This window comes from Dasypus novemcinctus, chromosome 2 (genome assembly GCF_030445035.2).
Source record: "Dasypus novemcinctus isolate mDasNov1 chromosome 2, mDasNov1.1.hap2, whole genome shotgun sequence".
Lineage (NCBI taxonomy): Eukaryota > Metazoa > Chordata > Mammalia > Cingulata > Dasypodidae > Dasypus > Dasypus novemcinctus.
The window spans coordinates 112,469,323-112,491,286 of NC_080674.1; the positions used below are offsets into that span (position 1 = coordinate 112,469,323).

Genomic DNA, 21,964 nt, shown 5'->3' on the forward strand with positions numbered 1-21,964 from the left:
TGTGTTCTGTGTCCACAGCACCGGGAGGCTGTGTCTCTTTTTGTTGCATTATCTTGCTGCATCAGCTCTCTGTGTGTGCAGCACCACTCCTGGACAGGCAGTGCTTTTTTCACGCGGGGCAGCTCTCCTTGCAGGGGTGCATTCCTTGAGCATGGGGCTTCCCTACATGGGGGACACCCCTGTGTGACACAGCACTGCTTGCAAACAACAGCACTGCACATGTGCCAGCTCACCACATGGGTCAGAAGGCCCTGGGTTTGAACCCTGGGCCTCCCATTTGGTAGGTGGATGCTCTATCAGATGACCCAAATCCGCTTCCCCACATAGTCTTTAGAATGACTAAAATTTAAAAGACTGACAACACCAAATATCAATAAGAATATGGAGTAATTAGAACTCCATTCATTGGTACTTATAGTAGTGTAAAATTATACAATCACTTTAGAAAGCAGTTTGGCAATTTCTTATTAAAGTATATGTTTATAAACAGATCCTATGACTTAGCAGTTCTACCTGTAGGTATTTATCCAAGAGATAAGAAAACACACATAGCACAAGAACCGTACAAAAGATTTATATCAGTTTTATTTATAATAGTAAAAAACAAGTACCAATCCAAATGTCTATTAACAGAAGAATGGATAAATAAATAGTGGTATATTCATAATATGGAATTATATGCATACAATTGATGCAAACGACCAATGGATGAATCTTAAAAACAGGTTATGTAGGGGAAACATATACAAAGAATACCTATTCTATGATTCCATTTAGAAGATGTTCCATAACGGGCAAAAGTAATATATGATAAAAACCAGAACAGTGGTTCCCTGGGGTCTGGCAACTGGATTGACTGTAAAGGGCACAAGGGGAATTTCTGGAGTGATACACACACACACACACACACACACACATATGTATAAACACACATATGTGTAAATTTATTATATAACTTATTTTGGGCATTTGTTACACAAGTTTCTATATTTTTTCAAAATGCAGAGACCTGTACCTTAAGATCTGTGTATTTTATTGATGGTAAAATATACTTCAATTGAAAAAAAATGTTACTTTTAAATGATTTCCCACTAGTTGAGTATCTGTTTTGCTCTAAGCAGGCACAGTCTAAGTCCCCTTAGAAGCACAGTCAGTACAGCTAGTTTGTTACTTATTTTAAAAAGTTGATTTTAAAAATCATTAAAAAGGAGGAACTTTGGGAGAAGATGAAGTAGAAATTGTCAGGACTCAGTCCTGACACCAAAACAGCTATTAAACAGGCAGGAACTGTCTGAAACAAGTATTTTCAAACTCAGAGGCCAGAAGAACACTGTACAGTATTCAGGGAAGAGCAGGAGGAAAAGGCTGATAAATTACAGTAAAGAACTGTAAATTTCTCTCTTAGCATGGTGGCTACAAGCACGCATTCCCCACTCCTGCAGCAGACCACTGTGGGGTCCAGTCCCTGGCTAGCTACTGGTAGCAAGAACAGGGGATGTGCATGGCTGATCACTGATCACAGATTTGATTCATAAATTCAGATCTGGGTCCTGGCTCTGAAGGCATCTCTTCTTTCAATCTGCCCCTGACAAAGGAGGTGGCAGCCATTGTTTCAATCTTTCCTAGACAGGGCTGGAGAGAGCAGAAATTTCAAAACACAGTGTTTCCTCAGACTATGGGGGAAAGTTCGCTGAAGGGCTGCATTTGCTGGGAAGGCCAGGAAAACTCAGCTTTGAGGAACTGTTGGAGAAGGTTTTGGCACCCTTCCTGACCCCCTCCACTGAGTACTTTGGAGCTTGGCTGCACCCCCTTCATGGGTCTCTGGCCCTGTTTTGGCTGGGAAAGACTGAATTGGGAACATCCTTCCTGAAATGACCCTCCTGTTCCCAGAATTCACCTTCCAGGCAAAAACAGCAAGAGACAACAAAAGGAGTAAAAAGCTATAGAAATAGACAGTCTGGGGCAAAGGTCTGCTGGATTCAGATACCAGAGAGGGGGAAGTTTGTCCCCTGAGGAAAAAAAGAAGAAAACCAAACTCCTGTAAACAGGAGACTCCAGAAAAGCTAATAAGCAAAAGTCTAGGATAAGACAGAGGCCCAGTAAGACAGGAAAAACTCTGCACAGTGCATTTCCTTGGGCAGACCTTCCTCATAGGAGGGCTGTAGCTCCAGAAAATCTCTGTTGTATCAACAGCTGGTTACAAAACCAAGAAATAGATGTCCGTGACCATTTGAAACTGGTGAATCCCAAAAAGAAAAAGATTATGTGTTTGAATAAATCCATTCTTGTGGGTGTGAGACCCTTTTTTGTTTTTGTTTTTGTTTTTTAATTTCTCTCCCCTTCCCTCCCTCACCCCCAGTTGTCTGCTCTTGGTGTCTATTTGCTGCGTGTTCTTCTTTGTCCACTTCTGTTGTTGTCAGCGGCATGGGAATCTGTGTTTCTTTTTGTTGTGTCATCTTGTTGTGTCAGCTCTCTGTGTGTGTGGCACCATTCCTGGGAAGGCTGCACTTTCTTTTGCACTGGGTGGCTCTCCTTACGGGGTGCACTCCTTGTGCATGGGGCTCCCCTATGTGGGGGACACCCCCGCATGGCATGGCACTCCTTGCACGCATCAGCATTGCGCATGGGCTAGCTCCACATGGGTCAAGGAGGTCCAGGGTTTGAACCGTGGACTTTCCATGTGGTAGATGGATGCCCTAACCACTGGCCCAAGTCCGCTTCCCTGTGAGACCCTTTTGATTGGACTACATCAGTGAGATGAGACTCTGCCCTCTTGATGGTTCTAATATAAACAGAGACAAAGAAAGAGACACACTCAGGAAAAGTGAGGTCCACTATTTTTGATTCAGCCATGTGAGAGAGGACTAGAGGATTGCTTAAGCATGAAGCCAAGAGCTGGGCCCACAGAGCAGTTCACAGCTGAGGAGACAAGCCCTGCTATGTCCTTGATTGCCACATGGCAGAACACCATCCATGAATCAACAGTTGATGACTTTGGTGAGAAAGCATCTCTGATGTTGCCTTGATTTGGACATTTCATGGCATATTTACAGTGTGCAACAAAAGAGTACAAGACAAACAAAGAAACAGGAATAGGCCCATCTAAAGGAAGAGGAAAAAAATACAGAAAGCACCAATAAAGAAGGCAAGAATGTGGGCAAACTGAACAAAACCTTTTTAAAAAATCATAAAAATGCTTAAGAAGATGAAGGAAAATACTGAGAAAGAATTGTAGGATATCAGGAAAACAATGAATGAGCAATATGAGAGTCTAAGTGAAAAGATAGAAATTTTAAAAAGGAACTGAATAGAGTTACTGGAGTTAAAGACCACAATATCTGAAATGAAAAATATCCAGGCAGTTTAAAGAGTTGGCAGAAGAAAGAATCAGTGAACTTGAAGGCAAGACACTAGAAATGCATCAGGCTGAGAAACAGAAATAAAAAAGAAATATCAAAAGTGAAAATAGCCTAAGAAAGTTATGGGATATCATCAAGTGGACAATATTTGTATTATGGGAGCTCCATAAGAAGAAGAAAGAGAGAGGGAGGAGAAGGAATAGTCGAAGAAATAACTTCCCAAACTTAGCAAAAGATGTGAACATGCACATCCAAGAAGCTCAGAGACCACCAAACAGGAAAAACATGAAGGAAAACACACCCCATTATATACTGATTATACTATCAAATGCAAAAGACAAGGAGAGAGTTCTGAAAGCTGCAAGAGAAAAGCAATGTGTTATATACAAGGGAATCCCGATAAGTTTGAGTGCCGATTTCTCATCAAAAACCATGGAGGCAAGAAGGCAGTGCTAAATGAAAACAACTTCCAGCAAAGAATTTTATATCATGAGAGATTCTCTTTCAAAAATAAGGGAGAGATTAAGATATTCTCAGATATCTGTGAAGGGGAAGAAAATTTTGTCTTTTTAATCTGTAAATCTCTTAAATGGTTCCTCACCTTCCTTGTCCTCTTTGGATGGTGTTGGGGATTGGATTATGTCCACCACAAAGGGCATGTTCAAGTCCCAACCCCTGGGTTCATGGGTGTGGACCCATGTGTAAATAAGGCCTTTGAAGATGTTATTTGTTTGGTGTGGCCCAAATGGAAAGAGGGTGGGCCTTAATTCAATATGGATGAGGTTTTTATAAGGAAAAGAAATTGCATAAAGAAGGAGAAGCAGCCAGGGGGAGAAACCAGAAGCTGGAAATGAACAGAACCCAGAAGAGAAGGGAGAAGATGCTGCCATGTTCATTGCCATGTGAAGGAAAAGCCAAGGAACCCCAAAGATTGCCAGCCCACCAGAAGATGCAGACCTCAGGAGAATTCTAGACTCTGATACCATGAGCCAAAAAAGTCCTGTTGTTAAACCCATCTATGGTATGGCATTTGTTTTAGCAGCGAGGACGCATGAATTTTGCACCAACAGCTGTAATCCACAGTGAAACTATGGTAATCCTCTTAACTTCTTCTTGTTTAAGACCTTTCTTTTCTCTAAGATGAGATGGCAAATGTTGGTTAAAGGCCTTTACAATAATTAATCCTAATGGTCAACAAACATATTGAGATGGTACCCAGCTTTTTAATACTCAGGATCATATGGACTAAAATCATGACAATACAATATTACATGGGAATCAGAAGCTAATAATGATCAACAAGAACTTTCATACGCTGCTGGTGGAATTGTGAACTGCTATTTCCTCTTTGGAAAATAGTATGGCATTATCTAATAAAATTTAAGTTATGCAAATATCAGCAATTCCTCTCCTTAGTTATGTGCTCTGGAGATATGTGTAATTGTGTACACCTGGGAATATTTATAAGAATTTCCTTGACAGTAGGGTTTGTAATCATCCCAAATTAGAAACAACCCAAATGCTTTTCAATGGTAGAATGGATAAATAGTGGCATATTGGAATGGACTATTACATAGCAATGAAACTGTATAAACTGAAGTCGCATATTACAAAATGGATGCATCCTACAAACAGCACAATATTAAGTAAAAAAATAAAAGTTACTGAAGAATACACACAGTATGATTATTTCATATAGAGTGCAAAACCAGGCAAAACTAAATGATATTTTTAAGGATGCACACCAGGTGGTACAACAAAAATAAAGCAAGCAAATGATTTCTATCACAGCCAAGAGGGTGGTTACCACTATAGAGTGAGAGGCTGTGCTTGGGAGCGGGGACTTGGGGTGGGAGTTTCTAGGGTACTGGTGGTATTCTATTTCTTGATTTGCGTGGTGGTTGCATAGTATTTTCTTTGCAACCACAATGTATATATAAGTTTATATATGTGTTATACTTTGAAATGCAAAATTTAAAAACATTACTGATTTATTTTAAATTATTCATTTCATTGTCTTGCCACCCCCGTCCCCCAACAGACATGTTCTATGTTTGGGGATCCTGTTCAAATGTGCCATTAACTCTTGCAGGGAGGAAGATTCTAATCACCTTTTTTTTTTAGACTGTGGTTAATTAGAAGAATGAAGTAGCAGAGAGGCCTAGAAGAAATGGGGAGAGTAAAATTTACCAGCAGCCACAGGGAAAAGCAGGGATGTGGACCAAATAGCCATTAGTATAAATTTATTTTAAGACAAATATATTTCCTATCTTATATGTTACTTTACAGCAAATTCAGTCATCTGAATCGTCTAATAATGAGGGTGCCAGTAGCTTAATTTTTACATTAAGTGCAATTATTTGAATCAACTGTAAATGTTCCTCCCAGTATTTGCCTCTTTATATTCATGAATACTGTAATGTAATCCAACTTTTGCTTTGGATCTGAAGAAATACTTTAATTTCTTCATTTAATCCAATTATCAAGATCCGTTTTTTCCCTTACTTAAGCCAATAAGTAACTCAGCTCTAAGACGTTGTTTAAAAACACAGTAGAGTCATTTCTGTTGGCAAAATCAAGCTTGCTGAACTTCCTCCATTCCTTTTGGCATTACTTATAAAAATCATTATTGTCAGTAGCCATCAAGGCAGCATTTATTTATAACATTGTTATTTCTAAAAGCCTTTCTTGAGTCACTAATTTTTTTCATTTTCCATTATGTTAATCACTAAGGAATTCCAGAGAAGAAAGAAAATCAGAAGGCTGAATAGATCGCATTCAGTAAGTATGGTTGGCTGGTACATGTGGACATATGCATGTGTGTGCACACATGCAGACGTACAACCATCTTACTGGAAGACTTCAGGCTATTGAGATGATCTCAGAACCCATTCGCCTGATCTACCCATTTATTCACAGACCACCTGACTTTTGATGTCTCTCATTTCAAGATCTATCAAGTGATACCAAACTGTGGGAAAAGTGCAAGTAGTATATAAATGTCTTCTCTATTATGTGGTGAATTAAATAGCAGAAATAAATAAATGACTGCCCAGTTTAGATGTTACTCTTTTCCTGGGCTATTGGCCTTTTACTTAGTTTTATTAACCAAGTAAAAATCATAGAAAAAGTGATGCTCTTTTGGGTTATTTCTTAGAGTTGGTTCTAATTTTCTGAATTTTATTTCCTGGAGTTTGTAGTTATTTCAAGGACTGAGGAAGCCTCCAAAGGGGCATTAGTATGTCCTAAATATCTCAGGAAGCTGGGGTTTATTTTAATAAGCATAATGCCCCAAACAGGAACAAACATAATGTCCACCAATGGTTGTACGGGTAAATAAATTGTGGCTGATTGACAAAATGAAATGGATAGACTTGACCCTGACTTTCCATTTTAGTTAGAGATTATCACATAATCAGAGTTTCTGTATTACAAGAAAGGTTTTGATATGAGATTTATCTGTGTAATTAAAAATGAAGTTATAACATAAGGTCCCCTGCGGTTTTACAACAACAGTGTACCCGTCCTTTGATTCCTGTGGTAATGACATGACAGATATACCACATGAGTTCTAACAGCACTATATGGACAGTTGCTCTTCTTAAAATTTCAATGACGGTCAGCTAGAAATTAGAAAGTTGTACATTGCTATGTTCCAGAACAGGAGACAAGTGTGAGACTACTGGATTCTCCCAGCTCTGCTACCTGCTTAGACACGGGATCGTGTTAGCTCTGCTTCACAATCAGCGGCAGGCAACTGCGGGTCTAGGTTTAGCAATTCCTCAGAGCCAATCAATTTAAATAGGGTATAAAACTTTTTCCTTTTAAATTTTTAATAAAATATCTGATACAAAATAATTTATTACATATATATAAGTTATAAGGTATATAAATCAAAATCAAATACTGGTGAGGCCATCCTTCTACTTAAAAATGAAAACCTACAGATCCCATTGAAGCCCTCTCCTAGCCCTCTGCCTGCTCTCCTACAGGTTATCATGGTTCTGAAATTTTGAAATCATGCCCTTTTTCTTTTTTCCTTTTTTCTAAACACATTTGTGGCCTCAAATAATAGTTTAAATCTGCTTGTTTTTTGAACTTTACAAAACTTTGTGTATTCTTCCAGAACTTGTTTTTTTTCATTCAACAGTTTCCAAGATTCATTCATAATGAAATAGGTAGCCAAAATAGGTAGTCTGTTCATTTTTACTACTTGGTTTCATTGAGTGAAATATCACTTTTTTTGTTTTTTTTGCATTTATAAAGAATGCTGCTATGCATTCCCTTATTCATGTCTCCTGGTTCACGATGTGGAAGAGTCTTTCTGGGGTATACACTTATGAATGGAATTGCTGTATGCGTACATTTACCTTTATAAGATAATGCCAAATTCTTTTCCAACTTCCACCAGCAGTGTATAAGTGCTCTACATCTTTTCCAAAACCTGGTAATGCCATATTTTTACTTTTTGCTAATTTATTGGGAATCTACTTTGTGTTTTTACGTTCACTTATTTGAATACAAATGAGTTTCGTAATTTTTTATGTGATTATTGGCCATTCATGTTTCCTCTTTTGGTAAATGTCTGTTCATTTCTTTTGTCCACTTTTCTATTGGGTTTTCTTTGGACAAGAGGTCGCTGTTTAATTGATAAACCAAAGATCTTTATATATTCTGGATACTGATACTTTCTTGGCTTTATGTGTTACATGTATTTCCTACCAGTTTGTGGTGTGACATTTTATTCTCTTTAAGGTTACTTCTGAAAAACAGAATTTCTTAGTTTTAGTACAGGCAAAGTTACAAATCTTTGCTTTTTTGACTACAACTTTTTATGTCTTATTTAAGAAATCTTTTTCTACCTTGAGATCATATTTTCTTTTATGTACCTTAAGAAGTTACATTTGTCTTTAGTCATCTGTAGTTAATTTTTGTGTATGGTGAAAAGTAAAGATCCAGGTTCAGTTTTTTTGCTTTGGAATATTTAAATGATCCCATTTGGGGACTATTCCATTCTTTCCCTACTGACAGCAGTCCCACCTCTGTAATACATTATTTAGGTCTATTTTGGGGATACTTTGTTCAATTGGTTTACTTATCTATCCCTAAGTCGTGAATCACACTGTCTTAATTATGATGACTTTGTTTTGGAATTTTTATTCTTTATTACTATGATTTTAATGCAGGTTTATAATATCTTGAGATTTCTTAGGGCAAGTTCCACCACCTTGCTGTTCTTTGATTGTGAGAAGACCTTTTTTGGCCCTTTGTTCCTCTGTATGAATTTAAGAATATGCTTGTTAAATTGATGAAAAATCGTACTAAGAATTTGTTTGGAATTACATAGCATTAATAAATTAATTAGGAGATAATTATCATGTCAAGAGCTGTGAATTGTCTGAAAGTTTACTCTACTTGCAAGTTAACAAGTTAAGCTGCCAGTTTCATGGATGCTGGCAGAAGACACTAGAATCCTGGGTCTGAGACAAATGACCTTCTTACAGCAAATTTCAAACACGATGCACAGAAATGCAAAAGACTCATGGAGAATTGTTATGTTTGAATCTTCCTATCCATAAACATCCTAGTTCCCTACATTTATTATTTTATATCTTTCAAGATAGTTTTACAATTTTCCCATAGAAATCATGCTACTTTATGTATTTTGTTGCTTTTGTAAATTGTTTTTTAAAATTAAATTTTTCTACTCATCATTGTACATTGAAATGTAATTGAGTATTGTATTTTTTTAACTTTTTTTAATTTTTAATTTTTAATTTTATTTTTCTCCCCTTCCTCCTGTTGTCTGTTCTCTATGTCTATTTGCTGCGTGTTCTTCTTTTGTCCGCTTCTGTTGTTGTCAGCAGCACGGGAATCTGTGTTTCTTTTTGCTGCATCATCGTGTTGTGTCAGCTCTCCGTGTGTGCAGCACCATTCCTGGGCAGGATGCACTTTCTTTTGCGCTGGGCAGCTCTCCTTACAGGACACACTCCTTGTGCATGGGGCTCCCCTACACGGGGATACCCCTGCACGGCAGGGCACTCCTTGCATGCATCAGCACTGTATGTGGGCCAGCTCCACACGGGTCAAGGAGGCCTGGGGTTTGAACCGTGAACCTCTCATGTGGTAGAGGGATGCCCTAACCTCTAGGCCAAGTCCGATTCCCGAGTATTGTATTTTTTTTTTTTTTTAAAGATTTATTTTATTATTTATTTAATTTCCCCCCCTCCCCTGGTTGTCTGTTCTTGGTGTCTATTCGCTGCGTCTTGTTTCTTTGTCCGCTTCTGTTGTCGTCAGCAGCACGGGAAGTGTGGGCGGCGCCATTCCTGGGCAGGCTGCTCTTTCTTTTCACGCTGGGCGGCTTTCCTCACGGGCGCACTCCTTGCGCGTGGGGCTCCCCCACACGGGGACACCCTTGCGTGGCATGGCACTCCTTGCGCGCATCAGCACTGCGCATGGCCAGCTCCACACGGGTCAAGGAGGCCCAGGGTTTGAACCGCGGACCTCCCATATGGTAGACGGACGCCCTAACCACTGGGCCAAAGTCCGTTTCCCCGAGTATTGTATTTTGATGTTATATCCAGCCACTTTGCTAAACTCTCTTAATTTGTTAATTCTAATTTACCTGTAGATACTTTTGGGTATTATTCCTCCAGCTCTCAGTTGTAGATATTTAATTTTTTCCCTTAAATTCTGGTCTTTCCTTGCTTTGTTTTTTTCCTCCAGTCTTCCTATGCTGGTTTGGTTCTCAAATTATGTTAAATAAAAGAAATAGTAGTAATAGTAAACATTCTTATCTAGTATCTTGAGAGAATGTTTCTTATGTTTCTATATGGGGATTATGCTTCTTATAGGTTTTAGTAAGGTCACCCATATCAGGTTAAAGATTTTCTTTTCTATTCTTGGTTAGTAAACATCTTTATCATGAATGGCTTGCCTATTTGAGAAAACCATACAATCATACAATTTTTTTTTCTTTAATCTGATAATGTGTTAATTCCAACTTGGCCATTTTGCTTGCTAATATTTTGTTTAGGATTTTTGCATCATGCATATGAGTGAGATTGGTTTATAAATTTCATTTCTCATGTTTTTATTGTCTGGTTTTGATATCAAGGTTAAACTTGCATTATAGTATTTGAACCCACTCTAATCAGGCTTTTGCTTTTACCACTCGATCAAAAATATTTTTATTAAAGATGCCAATGATCTTTATGTTGCTAAATCCAATGGTCAGTTCTAGCCCTCATCTTATTATATGACTGATCAGTAACTTTGGACATGTTTGACCGCTCTCCCCTCCTTGAAAGACTTTCTTCAGTTGATCTAGGACAGCACATTCTTCTGGTTTTCTAATCTCTTGGGATATTCATTCTTAGTTTCCTTTGATAAATTTTTTCATCTCCCTGATTTTGAAATGTTGGAATGCCCAAAGGCACTTGTACCTCTTCTCTTTCTTTCCAAATTAATCCTTTGATGAACTTATTCAGACTCATGGTTTAAAATGCCATATATATGCTACCTAACCTCTCCTTTCAATTAAATTCCTATATCCATCCAACATATTCACTTGGATGTCTAATCAGCATCTCTAAATAAACTCATCCAAAACTGAGCTTCTGATATTCTCCTCAAAAAACTTTTTTTTGCATTCTTTTCCACTAACAAATGGAAATTCCATTTTCTCTTTAAATATTGCCTTTCCTCCATTCTATTTTTCCTTCTCCAAGACTAATTAGATTCATGCTGGAATGTCTCATATTATGGCTAATGTGCTTTAACCTCTCAGTCTTCCATATGAAAATTATCCATATAGAAATAAAAAGTCTGATTTTAGAAAAGTCTCTGCTACTTGATCCTCTGTTACTCAATCCTTCCATTTTAAATTTCAATTATTATTCATTTCTAAAAATTCTTTTTTGAATGCTCCGGTCCATTTTTGGTAGTTCCTTTTTTAAAATGTTTTGATTACCTTTTTTACACCTTTAAATGCATCAAGCATTTTTATTTTGTATTATTTATTTGAAAATTTACTATTGAGGGGTGGGGATTATGGGTTTACCGTTGGTTGTTTCTGCTGGCTGATGATAATGCCAGCTTATTTCCTTTTGTTCTCTGTGATTTTTAGATTGTGAGTTTTTATTTGCTGGCATTCTATCTGTGGAGTTCCTCTTCAGGCATGAATTAAGGGTTCTTTTTTCCAGAAATGATTTTTGTTTGCTTCTGTCTGGCACTGAGCACTACTGACATGATCCTCTTAAAAATACAATTATCAGCAACATAAACTATGTAAATAGTGTAGGTTCAGGTACTAAATCCATGTGAATACTAGCCAGTGGCTATTAAAATTCAGGGAGCCTTTACAAAAAAAAATTTCATGAAGAGCCAAGACTGAGAATGCTAATCTTCCTTGCTGATACCAGTTTCCATGCCCTCCCCACCACTGTTTTTAAAAGGGTACATGTAGAATTCTAAAAGACTATATAAATGAAAAGACTTATGTATTTACTTCTCCCTATCCTCTTGCTGTTTGAGCTCACCCTCTGTCTTCCCCTTAGGGGCACCAGAAACTGAACCCAGGACCTCCCATGTGGGAGGGAGGTGCCTAATCACTTGAGCCACCTCTGCTCCCTGCTTTGTTGTTGTGTCTCTTTTTAGGTTTTCCTCCTTGTGTCTCGTGTGTAATCTTGTTGAGTCAGCTTACCATGCCAGCTGTTTTGTTGGCTCACTCTCTTGCTCCTCTTCTTTTGGAGCCACTGGGAACTGAACCCAGGGCCTCCCATGTTGTAGGGAGGGAGCTCAATCACTTGAACCACATCCATTTCCCTAAAAGGGTATATATAGACTTTTAAGGATCCCAGCTTTATGGAGCAGATTTTTCTGATACAACCCCCTGTTATTCACTGGTTCAAAGTTTTCTATACATTCTCCCTTTGGTATGGAAATATTAGACTATGGGGAGCAATAGACTCCCATATTCTGGTAGTTTCCAGGTTTCTCTCTCTAGAAAAAAATGTTTAACGTGCATCAGAATCACCTGGAGTATTTGTTAAAACACAGATTATTGGGCTTACATGCTGAATTTTTTTATTCTGTTGGTCTGGGCCCAAGAATTCGTATTTCTAACACATTCTCAAATCATGCTGATGCTATTGCTCTGGGGACCACATTTTGAGAACCCTCTTCTAGCCCAGGGATTGGCCACTTTTTTCTGTAAAGGGCCAGACAGGAAATAAGTTTGGCTTTTGGGCCATATTAACTTTGTCACAACTGCTCAACTCTGCTGTTGTAGCACAAAAGTAGGTATAGACAATACATAAACAAATGGGTGTAGTGATGTGCCAATAAAATTTTACTTGTAAAAATACGTGGCTGGTCAGATTTGGCTCTGGAGCCATAAAATTGCTGATTCCTGCTCTAGAATGATGTTCCTACTTTGTTCCTGGCTGCAGCAGATTTCCTTTACTTTCTGGCAGACATATCCAGTTATTTAAAGGTTTTTTTGCTTTTTAAAAATATTTTAATGAACATTTTTAGACGTTAGACAGCAGAATAACTTTCAGGATCTCTATTCTACATACTGCCAAAAATGGAAGTCCTACATTTAAACATTTCCTTTCTATTTGTTGAAAGAATTTAGGACAATATTTTGCCTAAATATTGGTCAGGATTTAGCAGAACTTAATTTTTCCTACAAGCCAGTCTGTTTAGTACAGAATGAGAAGTTCTCTATGATTAGTCCTTATTTTTTCCTAGAACCTTTTTAATGCCCTGTGTCTATGCAATGTACTCTCCGATTATACTTTATTACATCAAGGACCTTGAACTTGCTGGCTATCTGCTCATTCCTTTGTTTGTCTACATGTTTCTTTCATTTTCCAGGTCACACTCCCTTCCTTTCCTGCAGTTCGGTGAATCCCTGCTATTCCTTTAGCCCCAGTTAAAGGCGTCTCCTCCGTGAAGCACTCCTTTCCTGAAGCTGCTGCTCTCCCCTATGTGCATTCCCTGTAACGAACATTCTGGCCATTGTTAGGCTTACTGCTTTGCCATTGTCAGGGTTTTCAAGAATATCTTGAAGGCTATATGTAACTTGAGGTCGGGAATGAATTTCATTTATCTTTAAATCCCCAGTGCCTGGCACATATTTGTTACTCAAGAGATGTTTTATTTATTTTTGAATAATTAAATAAATGGCTAAGTGAATGAGTGACTTTATGGAATGGATTTTATGCAATATACTTTAAGCCACACACACCCCCAGTCCCACCTCTACACACTTACCACAAAAAAGCCGTGACATTTTAATTTTATCTTGATAATCGCTGGTCAGATTACAACCTCCTAAACCTAGTCTTGTTTATTATTCTGGGTTAGTCAAACCTGCATAAACCCTGTAGTGAAACACACAAGGTCACAGGCGGGCTCCATGCATCACCCCCAACCATCATCAGGCAGGCCCTTTAGTGTCTCTAAAACAAAACAAAAGACACACGGTTTTGTTTCTCTTTTATTGCAACCCATTGCAAGGTCAAAAGATTCACGGAAATATAGAAACTACAAACCGGGTGAATTTTCTTTATCCACTCAAAAAGACATTAAAGACAAAGGACCAGAATTTTCTACTACAGCAATATATTTCATAGTCTTTATTCTGAAAATACTGTTGACATTTTGGAGAGGATAAAAAGCCCGCAATAAATGTGTTCACATGTATTTATGACAAACCAAGCAAAAAAGTAAACTCTGTATTGCCCAGAAAAAATATTTTAAGCCTCATTTCAAAGTATCTAATGAGAACACATTCAACAACCATCACTGGATCACTGAAGGTGATGTCTTTTCTGGTTGTTTTTTTGTTTGTTTGTTTGTTTTGTTGTGATTAATGCTTTGAGGCCAGGCATGATATTTCTATAGATTTCTACAAATGTACCAAAGCAGTTTTCCAGGTTATGCTGCATCAGGCTTTCTGAACTAGTCAACATTTTAAAGAATAAGTGCAAGTACCCCGCCCCAACCCCCACAGCTAAAGCATGGTATAGTGCTGTACTTTTGATTCGAACAACACAACGTTAAAAAAAAAAATCAATTATACACTTCTGAAACCATTTGACAACCAAACTGTAACACCCCAAAGATTATTACAACTTTGAATTGAAATGGCGCCACCCATATCATAGATGGCTATCCCTTCTTTTGACTTTTTTAACTATTTAAAATATAGTGTGACATATATAAAAATTAAACTTTTGCTTATTCACTCAATCTACTATTACTATACATACTATCTTATAAATTAGTTTTGGATTAAAAACCAGTTAAAATATTGTGAGATAAGATATGTTTCATTGGTGGGGAAATGGATACGAAAATGATAGAATTCAATGTCTTAGACAGTTTAATGTCTACGAAGAAATACAGTTTATTAATTGTAAATAGTTTTTTTTCCTACACACATTTTATTCCCTTGAAATTAAATTAATAATCCATTTAGTCATGGAAAAATTACTCTTGGTTCTTGACTGACTAGATTTTCTTAACTGATTTGCATTAAAAACAAAAAATGTCATATCAGAAACATGTTGACATAATCAAAGGAAAGAGGAGTTTACAAAAGAGTCTTTATAAATAAGTGGATGGCATTCAAATGTAAAGCTATCTTTTGTTTCTTATAGCTTATATCATTTTAGCAATATTGGAACTTATAGGAAATGAAACTCAAACCTCAGTATATGTGTTAAAGACCCAATAATAGTTATGTCCATACCAGGAAAGAAAAAATAACAAATTCACAAGTCAGGGTTTTGTTTCTAGCTCTACTGTGAAAGATAATCACTCTTTAGCTTAAAAAGGCTTCCTGCTGTCTGATTATAAATATAGACACAGGAAAGGTTATTTGAGCCGGAGTCCCTAGTATGAATTAATTGTAAAGATGTGTGAAATCAACACATATTCATTTACTGATAGGTATTGTCTTAACTGAAAGCTGGCAATCTTTAATTACACAAAGAAATGCTTATTTCTGACAAGTGTAAACAGAATTTTAATGGTCAGCTTTTCTAATTTTTCTTCTTAACTCACACATTGGCCCACATTGGCCAGCAATAGATCTCTGCAGTAGCATAAGAACTATTCAAATAATGATAGCATGCATATATCCAAGTAACCTATTCTAAATCCCAGAGCAAAGCAAAGCAAAGCAAAGCAAAAAAAAACAAACAAAAAAAACAAAAAAACAAACAATACACACGCAAAAAAACAACAACAGTAGAAAGATTGTCTATTTATATCTCATCTTGCTCAATAATCTTCTATTAATGTGACTACTCCCAAATTCCCAAATCTCAGAAAAATATTTTCATAATTACCAAAATTAACAAAATAATTAAATGATCTGCAGTTCATTTTAAATGACTGCACACTATTAATTGCATTGGTGGCTTCAATATGGATAATGCTGAGATTAACTTCAAATATTAAAATATATCCTAAACAGTTATTACCCATGAAATAAAAGCTAATCCAATGTTAATGTAAAAGCAACTAAAATGTTCAGTACTCAACAGAACACATTTGTTGAACAATGAAGAATGAACTCTTGTGAGCTGGCCAGGGGAGTTCCAATTGATGTCATCATAAAACATTTACAAAAGGCTTTATTTTCTCTAGTTTCAAAGTCCAGATAGCTAGTTGGCCACTTTTGGGTACCCCGAGTTAGGCACAGCCAGAGTGGATGAAATGCTCCCTCAGTGGCCTGGATGAGGGCCCATCTGTCAGGAAATGATCTAGAAAGAAACTGCCCAGGCATGTATGTGCAAGCACAAGTATGTGTGCATAGGTGAGAATGTGAATGGCTGGTGCGCACGTGTGTGTGTGTGTGTGTGTGTGTGTGTGTGTGTGTGTGATTTCTAAAAGCACTGGTTTCTATTCTGTTCTGTTCTGGCCATAATCACTAGAAGTTCCTGATTTTAGCTCATCAAAAGAGAACACAGTTTCTTTTTTGGGTATCCCAAGTTGCAATAATGAGGAGCTCAAAAAATACATCTAATTTATTTAACTCTACCTTACTGTTATTTTTTTTTAGAGAAACAAGCCCTCAAACTTAAAACTGAAAGGTTTGTGGTTTTTAAAGTCTTTAATTTTTAAGAGAACAACCCAGCTCACCTGGAAACAAATAGCCATTGAGCTTATGCTATGCAATATGCAAACGAGACATATATATGTGTATACACACACACACACACACACACTCAGGTATACACATGAACAGGTGACAGTTAAAACCTTTCCAAAAGACCACCCACACCAAATCTACACTTCTCTGCCCTGCTGATGATCAGCATGGCCCTAAGCGTGGCCGGAGGGTTAGGAGGAGGCAGCAGACATGTTGGGGGTCCAGCCCATCTGATAGGCCCTCTCCAAGGTCCTCTTGCAGTCCTGCAGGACGGTGCTGAAGGTGATGTGGGGGTACTGCTGCACCAGCTGCTCCACTGTCACTTCGTTGACCTGCAACCAGAGAAGAGCCGCTGTCATGCACAGGGCTACTGAGACCCCTCGGCTGCTCCCACTCACTGGCACACCATAAGTTGCTCACGACAATAGACCCTTCTGAGGAGTGCAAGGGAGCATTTAGGGAGAAGGTGTGTCCCTGTTCGTTGGACCTACTGATTCCCCAGTACTTATATTAGCCATCAGGGATTTCTTTTGAAGATAGACAATACCAAGAAATCAAATGTGTTTTCTAGAGGCATAAAGTATTGTAACTTGTCAAGATCTTAACCATGGTTAAGATCTCTGAAAATCTCCTTCTTAGAAGGTAAAGAAGCAGTAAGATAGCATTCTAAAGTGCATTTGACTTCATCATCAACCTGACAGCCTTTTAGGACAAACACTAGAATAGTAGAAAGGAGACACAGGATTCTATATAGAAGCATTGGGGAAAATATTTATTTTTGTTCCCTTTAAATGCTAAGGTATCACAAACTTCCAGTCTCTTTGTGAAAAGGGCTGAAATGTGAGGAATCAATAATTAAAACATACATGGCTGGCAGGTCAGGGATGGCCCCAGTAGACCTTAACCATCAAAGATACCACCTTGATTCTTGATTAGACAAGGCAATCAGACAGGCCTAATTAAAACTAACACCTTTACAATTGCTGTGCTGTGAAGGGATTAATTTGTCAATTATTTTTAAGCTGATTGCAGTTCATATCACAGCAGTAGACAGCTTCCTTCATCCTTTAGATAAATAAATGATTAACCTAAGAACTGCAACTTTTAGGTAGCTTTATTTAAAATCTTTATTGAACACTTGGGCATTCTCAAATACATCAATATTTCATTTGTACTGAGTAAGCTAGTCTGAATGAAGGGTCTTGGGATGCCCATTTTTGTGCTCCCTTTTGGTGTCCATTATTGAAAAAGATCAGAACCATCAGGAAAATCCTAAACCAATATCAAACCTTTTTTTTTTTTCTTTGAAAGCCTCCTTGGATGTATCATGATCATAAACTTCGGTCATCTGTACTTTTCTGAAATAACATGTTGTCTTTTGGGTGATGTGGAAAACCACATTTTATAGTAGCCTTTTTCATTAGTATTGAATTGATATTTTGACATTGTATTGATGATACTTAATCTTTGTCATAACATTTCTCTATTCAAAACTGGCTTCTGTTTAAATCAACTTTTATTTAAAATTTAACCAGGCTGTGCATGCAGTCGATTCTTTTAGAGCACTAGATATGATGTATACAATTTTATCTTTAAAAGCAAGAAGAAAATCATTTTGAATTAAAAAAAAAAAGCAATATACAAATTAGAGTTAAGAATATGAATAAATGATTTTAGGATGATTATTAAGTCTTATTTATTTTATTTAAATTTATGCTCTCAGTCATGTTTGAATTGAGGCACCTTATAAAAACACACTTAGAAGGTCATGCATGATCTACCCCTGCCTAACTTTCTAGCATATTTTGGATAATATCCAGCCATCTGGCCTAATTTCAGCTTATCAAACTGTCCGAGTTTCTTCTGGACCTTGTACATGCTGTTCTCTTGGTCTGGAATACTTTTTAACCTACTTCCCCATTATAACTCCCTTTACATGCCTTTAATACTCAGCTCAAGAATCACCTCCTTCAGGGAAATATTACCCAAGCAACCCCTTGTCAGGGTACCCATGGTGGGCACTCTTGAAGTCTGTCCTCTATTTAAGCGCCCCGCACCACACTGAAATTGTCTCTTCATTTGCCCCTCTCTCTAACCTAGAGACCAGAGATAGCCTTTCATCTTTAAGGCTATGGAGTTGTGCACAAAATAGAGAAGAAGCATGACAACTGTGGTTAATATCATGGATTTTGGAGTCAATCAGAAACAGATTTGAATCCTGGTTTTACTTTACATCTTTAAGATTTGGTTTCCTTAATTAAAAACAGGAAAAGAGTGTGGATATCATAGGATTGTTATAAAGATTAAATGTAATAACTTGCCTGGCACTGTGACAGGCATAGAAAATACCCCAAATGGTAGCTCTTATTATCATAGGAGGTACTCGAGAAGTAGTTATTGAATGCATGCGTTAATTCAATGATATGTTTCAAGAGATCAACCCTCTGTATAGTGTTGACCAATATTGTTTCACTTCTGATACACTTCAGAAATAAACCTTGATAACATTTTAGTGTAATGTCCAAAATAAAATAATCACAGGGCAAGAAGTAAGAATCTCTCTTCATCTACAATAAGAAGCTCTCTTGGAGTTTCCAGAACCCCATCACAGTCCAGGTTTTAAATACCCATATGTCAGGAAATTCTCCCTTTTCTTTAGCGGATGTTCCCCTGCTGCAGTTAGGTTACCTTTCTTCCTTCTGCTATAACTAAAACCAAAGGATTTGCTTAAAGAAGTCATTTGGTTAAAGAAGACCCTCCAAAAATCTGCATTGCATTGCAAAGGAAGTGACAAAGACCAAACCATTTAGAATTCAAGAAACATTTAACTGAAAATAGATGAGAAAAGAATGGATAAGAGAAAACACTCGAACCCACCATAAAGACAGGCACTGTCCTCTGCAATACATTTTTTTTCCATCTACACATGGGTCTGCACAGTTTTGTCCCAGGTGTTGACAGGGAATTTGTTTTGGAGGGCTAATTTTTCAAAATAAAAAAATATATCTCTGTGATACCTCTTTTCCAAGAAAAGATACACAATTCACCTTAAGCAAACTTGATACATAAAGATATGGATTTATAAAGTATATAAATTAGAGGAATCATTTTTCACTTTAGTAAAGATTTTCATGGTAGGGTTCATTTATTTTGACAAAATTCAATTTATCTATATCTGTTACTTTAAGTAAGATACATGTGTAGTTGAGAATATAAATGGCAGTGGCTAGTTCTCTGGCTTTCATGGGTTATAGATAATAGACAATAATTTGGCTTTGTGAAAAGCTATAAGAAAAATGGCACTAATAGTTCTCTCTGGATGTAATGTGTCTTCTAAGCAATCTTTTGCTACCTGTGCTCTGCAAATTCTAGAAAACAAAAACAGTGGGTGAAATGCAAATATTCCACTTCAGGGCTTTGTTGAGTAGAAGTTATTCAGGGGAAATAATGGGTTTCCACTAAGGAAGGTTATATCTTTTACTTATAGTGTCTCCTGGTGATAAAGTAAAACAAATTTTATACTAAAATTATGTTCATTTACCCCTCAGAAGTTCAAAGCATGCTCAACTCTTTGTTTAGACTCCATAAATGCTCTGGTGCCTTAGAGAAGGAGTTCAGACACCAGGAGAGTCCAAATCATTTTAAATTGTTATGCCTACATACACATTTCTGCAGACATTTTGTCATGCACAACTCCACTCGCTACAAGGAAAAGAACCATTCATATTTCAACTCATAAAATGTATGTAATATAAAAAGGGTACAAAAAGATGAAGGTTTTTTTAATTTCCCCATGATTCCTGGTTTTCTTTTTTTTTTTCCTTTTGCTGAAAATGATCAATGGCAACTCATATACTACACGTGAGATTTGAAAAATGCAGTGTATCTTCCTAAAGAAATATGCAGTGGTGTCATTTGAAGAAATGACTGTTATTAAATGGAAAAAGCATGTACCACAGGGTTTTTAAATATATATAAGAAAGACTGGATTTTATAGTTCTCTTCAAAGACTGCATAACCATAATCTGCGTTTTCAAAATTATTATAACTCTTTTTAAGGTAGTAGTTATTTAGGTGGTGTTTTACTCTACTGTGAATTAACATCTATTAGCACTTTTTTGTAAATGTGAGGCAAATTGCTATGCTTATAAGGTAAAGCACACCATAGTTTCACCAAATTTCTGATACTACAACCAAATGTTGAGAGATCCTTCAGTTTCAGAGATTTAGTTTAACCAATTTATCTAGACCATCATATTGTTTCTTTACCTTTCAGTATTTTCCCAACAAGTTCCAGAATTCAGTGTAAGCCTAGGCCTGAACTATCTCTCTAGTGATACACACTGTGCAGAAAATATAATTTTTGATAAAATTTGCTGAAGCACCATTTATATTAAATGATTCTTACTTCCTCTTTGACTCATATTATAAAACAGGATATGTTTCTTGTTGGGTGGGAAACATTTGGTATTTTGCATGGTAGGTTGAATTATGTATCCCAGGAGGAAAAAAACATGTTTTTAATCCTAATCTATTTCTGTGGGTGTGAACCCCTTGTAAATAGGACTTTTGAAGATGTTATTTTTAGTTAAGGTGTGGCCAATTGAATCAGGCTGGGTCTTCATCCTATTACTGGAGGCCTGATAGAAAAAAGTCACAAGGAAGAGCAAGAAGCTCGAAGTCAACAGAACCTGGCAGAGAAGGGGATGGCACAATACCAAGGACCATGGACTGCCTGCCAGCCAGCACACCACGGTCCCCAGCAGCAGGCTGACCCTCCAGCAGCTAGCCTCTGAAACCGGGAGCAAATAAATTCCTGTTGTTAGGCCAGCCCACTGTGTGATATTTGTCTCAGCAACCGAGGAAACTAAGACACAGAGTATATTAAAATCACACTTAAGAATATAATAAATCACTCAAAATCACTTTTTAAAAAACAAAAATTTCCTACAAAAAGTTAACACTATTGAATAAACCAACAATAAAATGTGTTACAATATCCCAATACCAGAATTTCTTGACACTTAGTGTTTTAGTTATGTCTTTGCTCCCATTCCTATTTGACATATTCACTATTTGACATATTCTAACCCCCACCATTAGAATAATAAGTTCCTTGAGATAGGTGCTTTTGTTATTTTTTACTCAATGTCAAACCCCTAGCACCTAAAACATGTCTAGCATATAAAAGTACTCCATGAATTTTTGTTGAATGAATATAGTAGTAGTTCAGTGAATATGTATTGAATAAAAGAAAAAGCAGGGAAGCGGACTTGGCCCAATGGATAGGGCGTCTGCCTACCACATGGGAGGTCTGCAGTTCAAATCCCAGGCCTCCTTGACCCGTGTGCAGCTGGCCCATGGGCAGTGCTGATGTGCGCAAGGAGTGCCATGCCACACAGGGGTGTCCCCCGTGTAGGGGAGCCCCACGTGC

At 37.3% G+C, this 21,964-nt stretch overlaps 1 protein-coding gene across 1 annotated transcript in view; it reads right to left on the minus strand.

Moving 5' to 3' along the window:
• Nucleotides 1–13,853: 13,853 nt before the first annotated feature.
• The window catches only part of FBXL17 (F-box and leucine rich repeat protein 17), a 574,296-nt gene continuing 566,185 nt past the window's right edge, over nucleotides 13,854–21,964 (minus strand). The window contains exon 9 of the mRNA XM_004484091.4: nucleotides 13,854–16,862. Coding sequence (XP_004484148.1) covers nucleotides 16,722–16,862 — 141 coding nt within the window. The 3' untranslated portion in view covers nucleotides 13,854–16,721. The remainder of the gene's footprint in view (nucleotides 16,863–21,964) is intronic.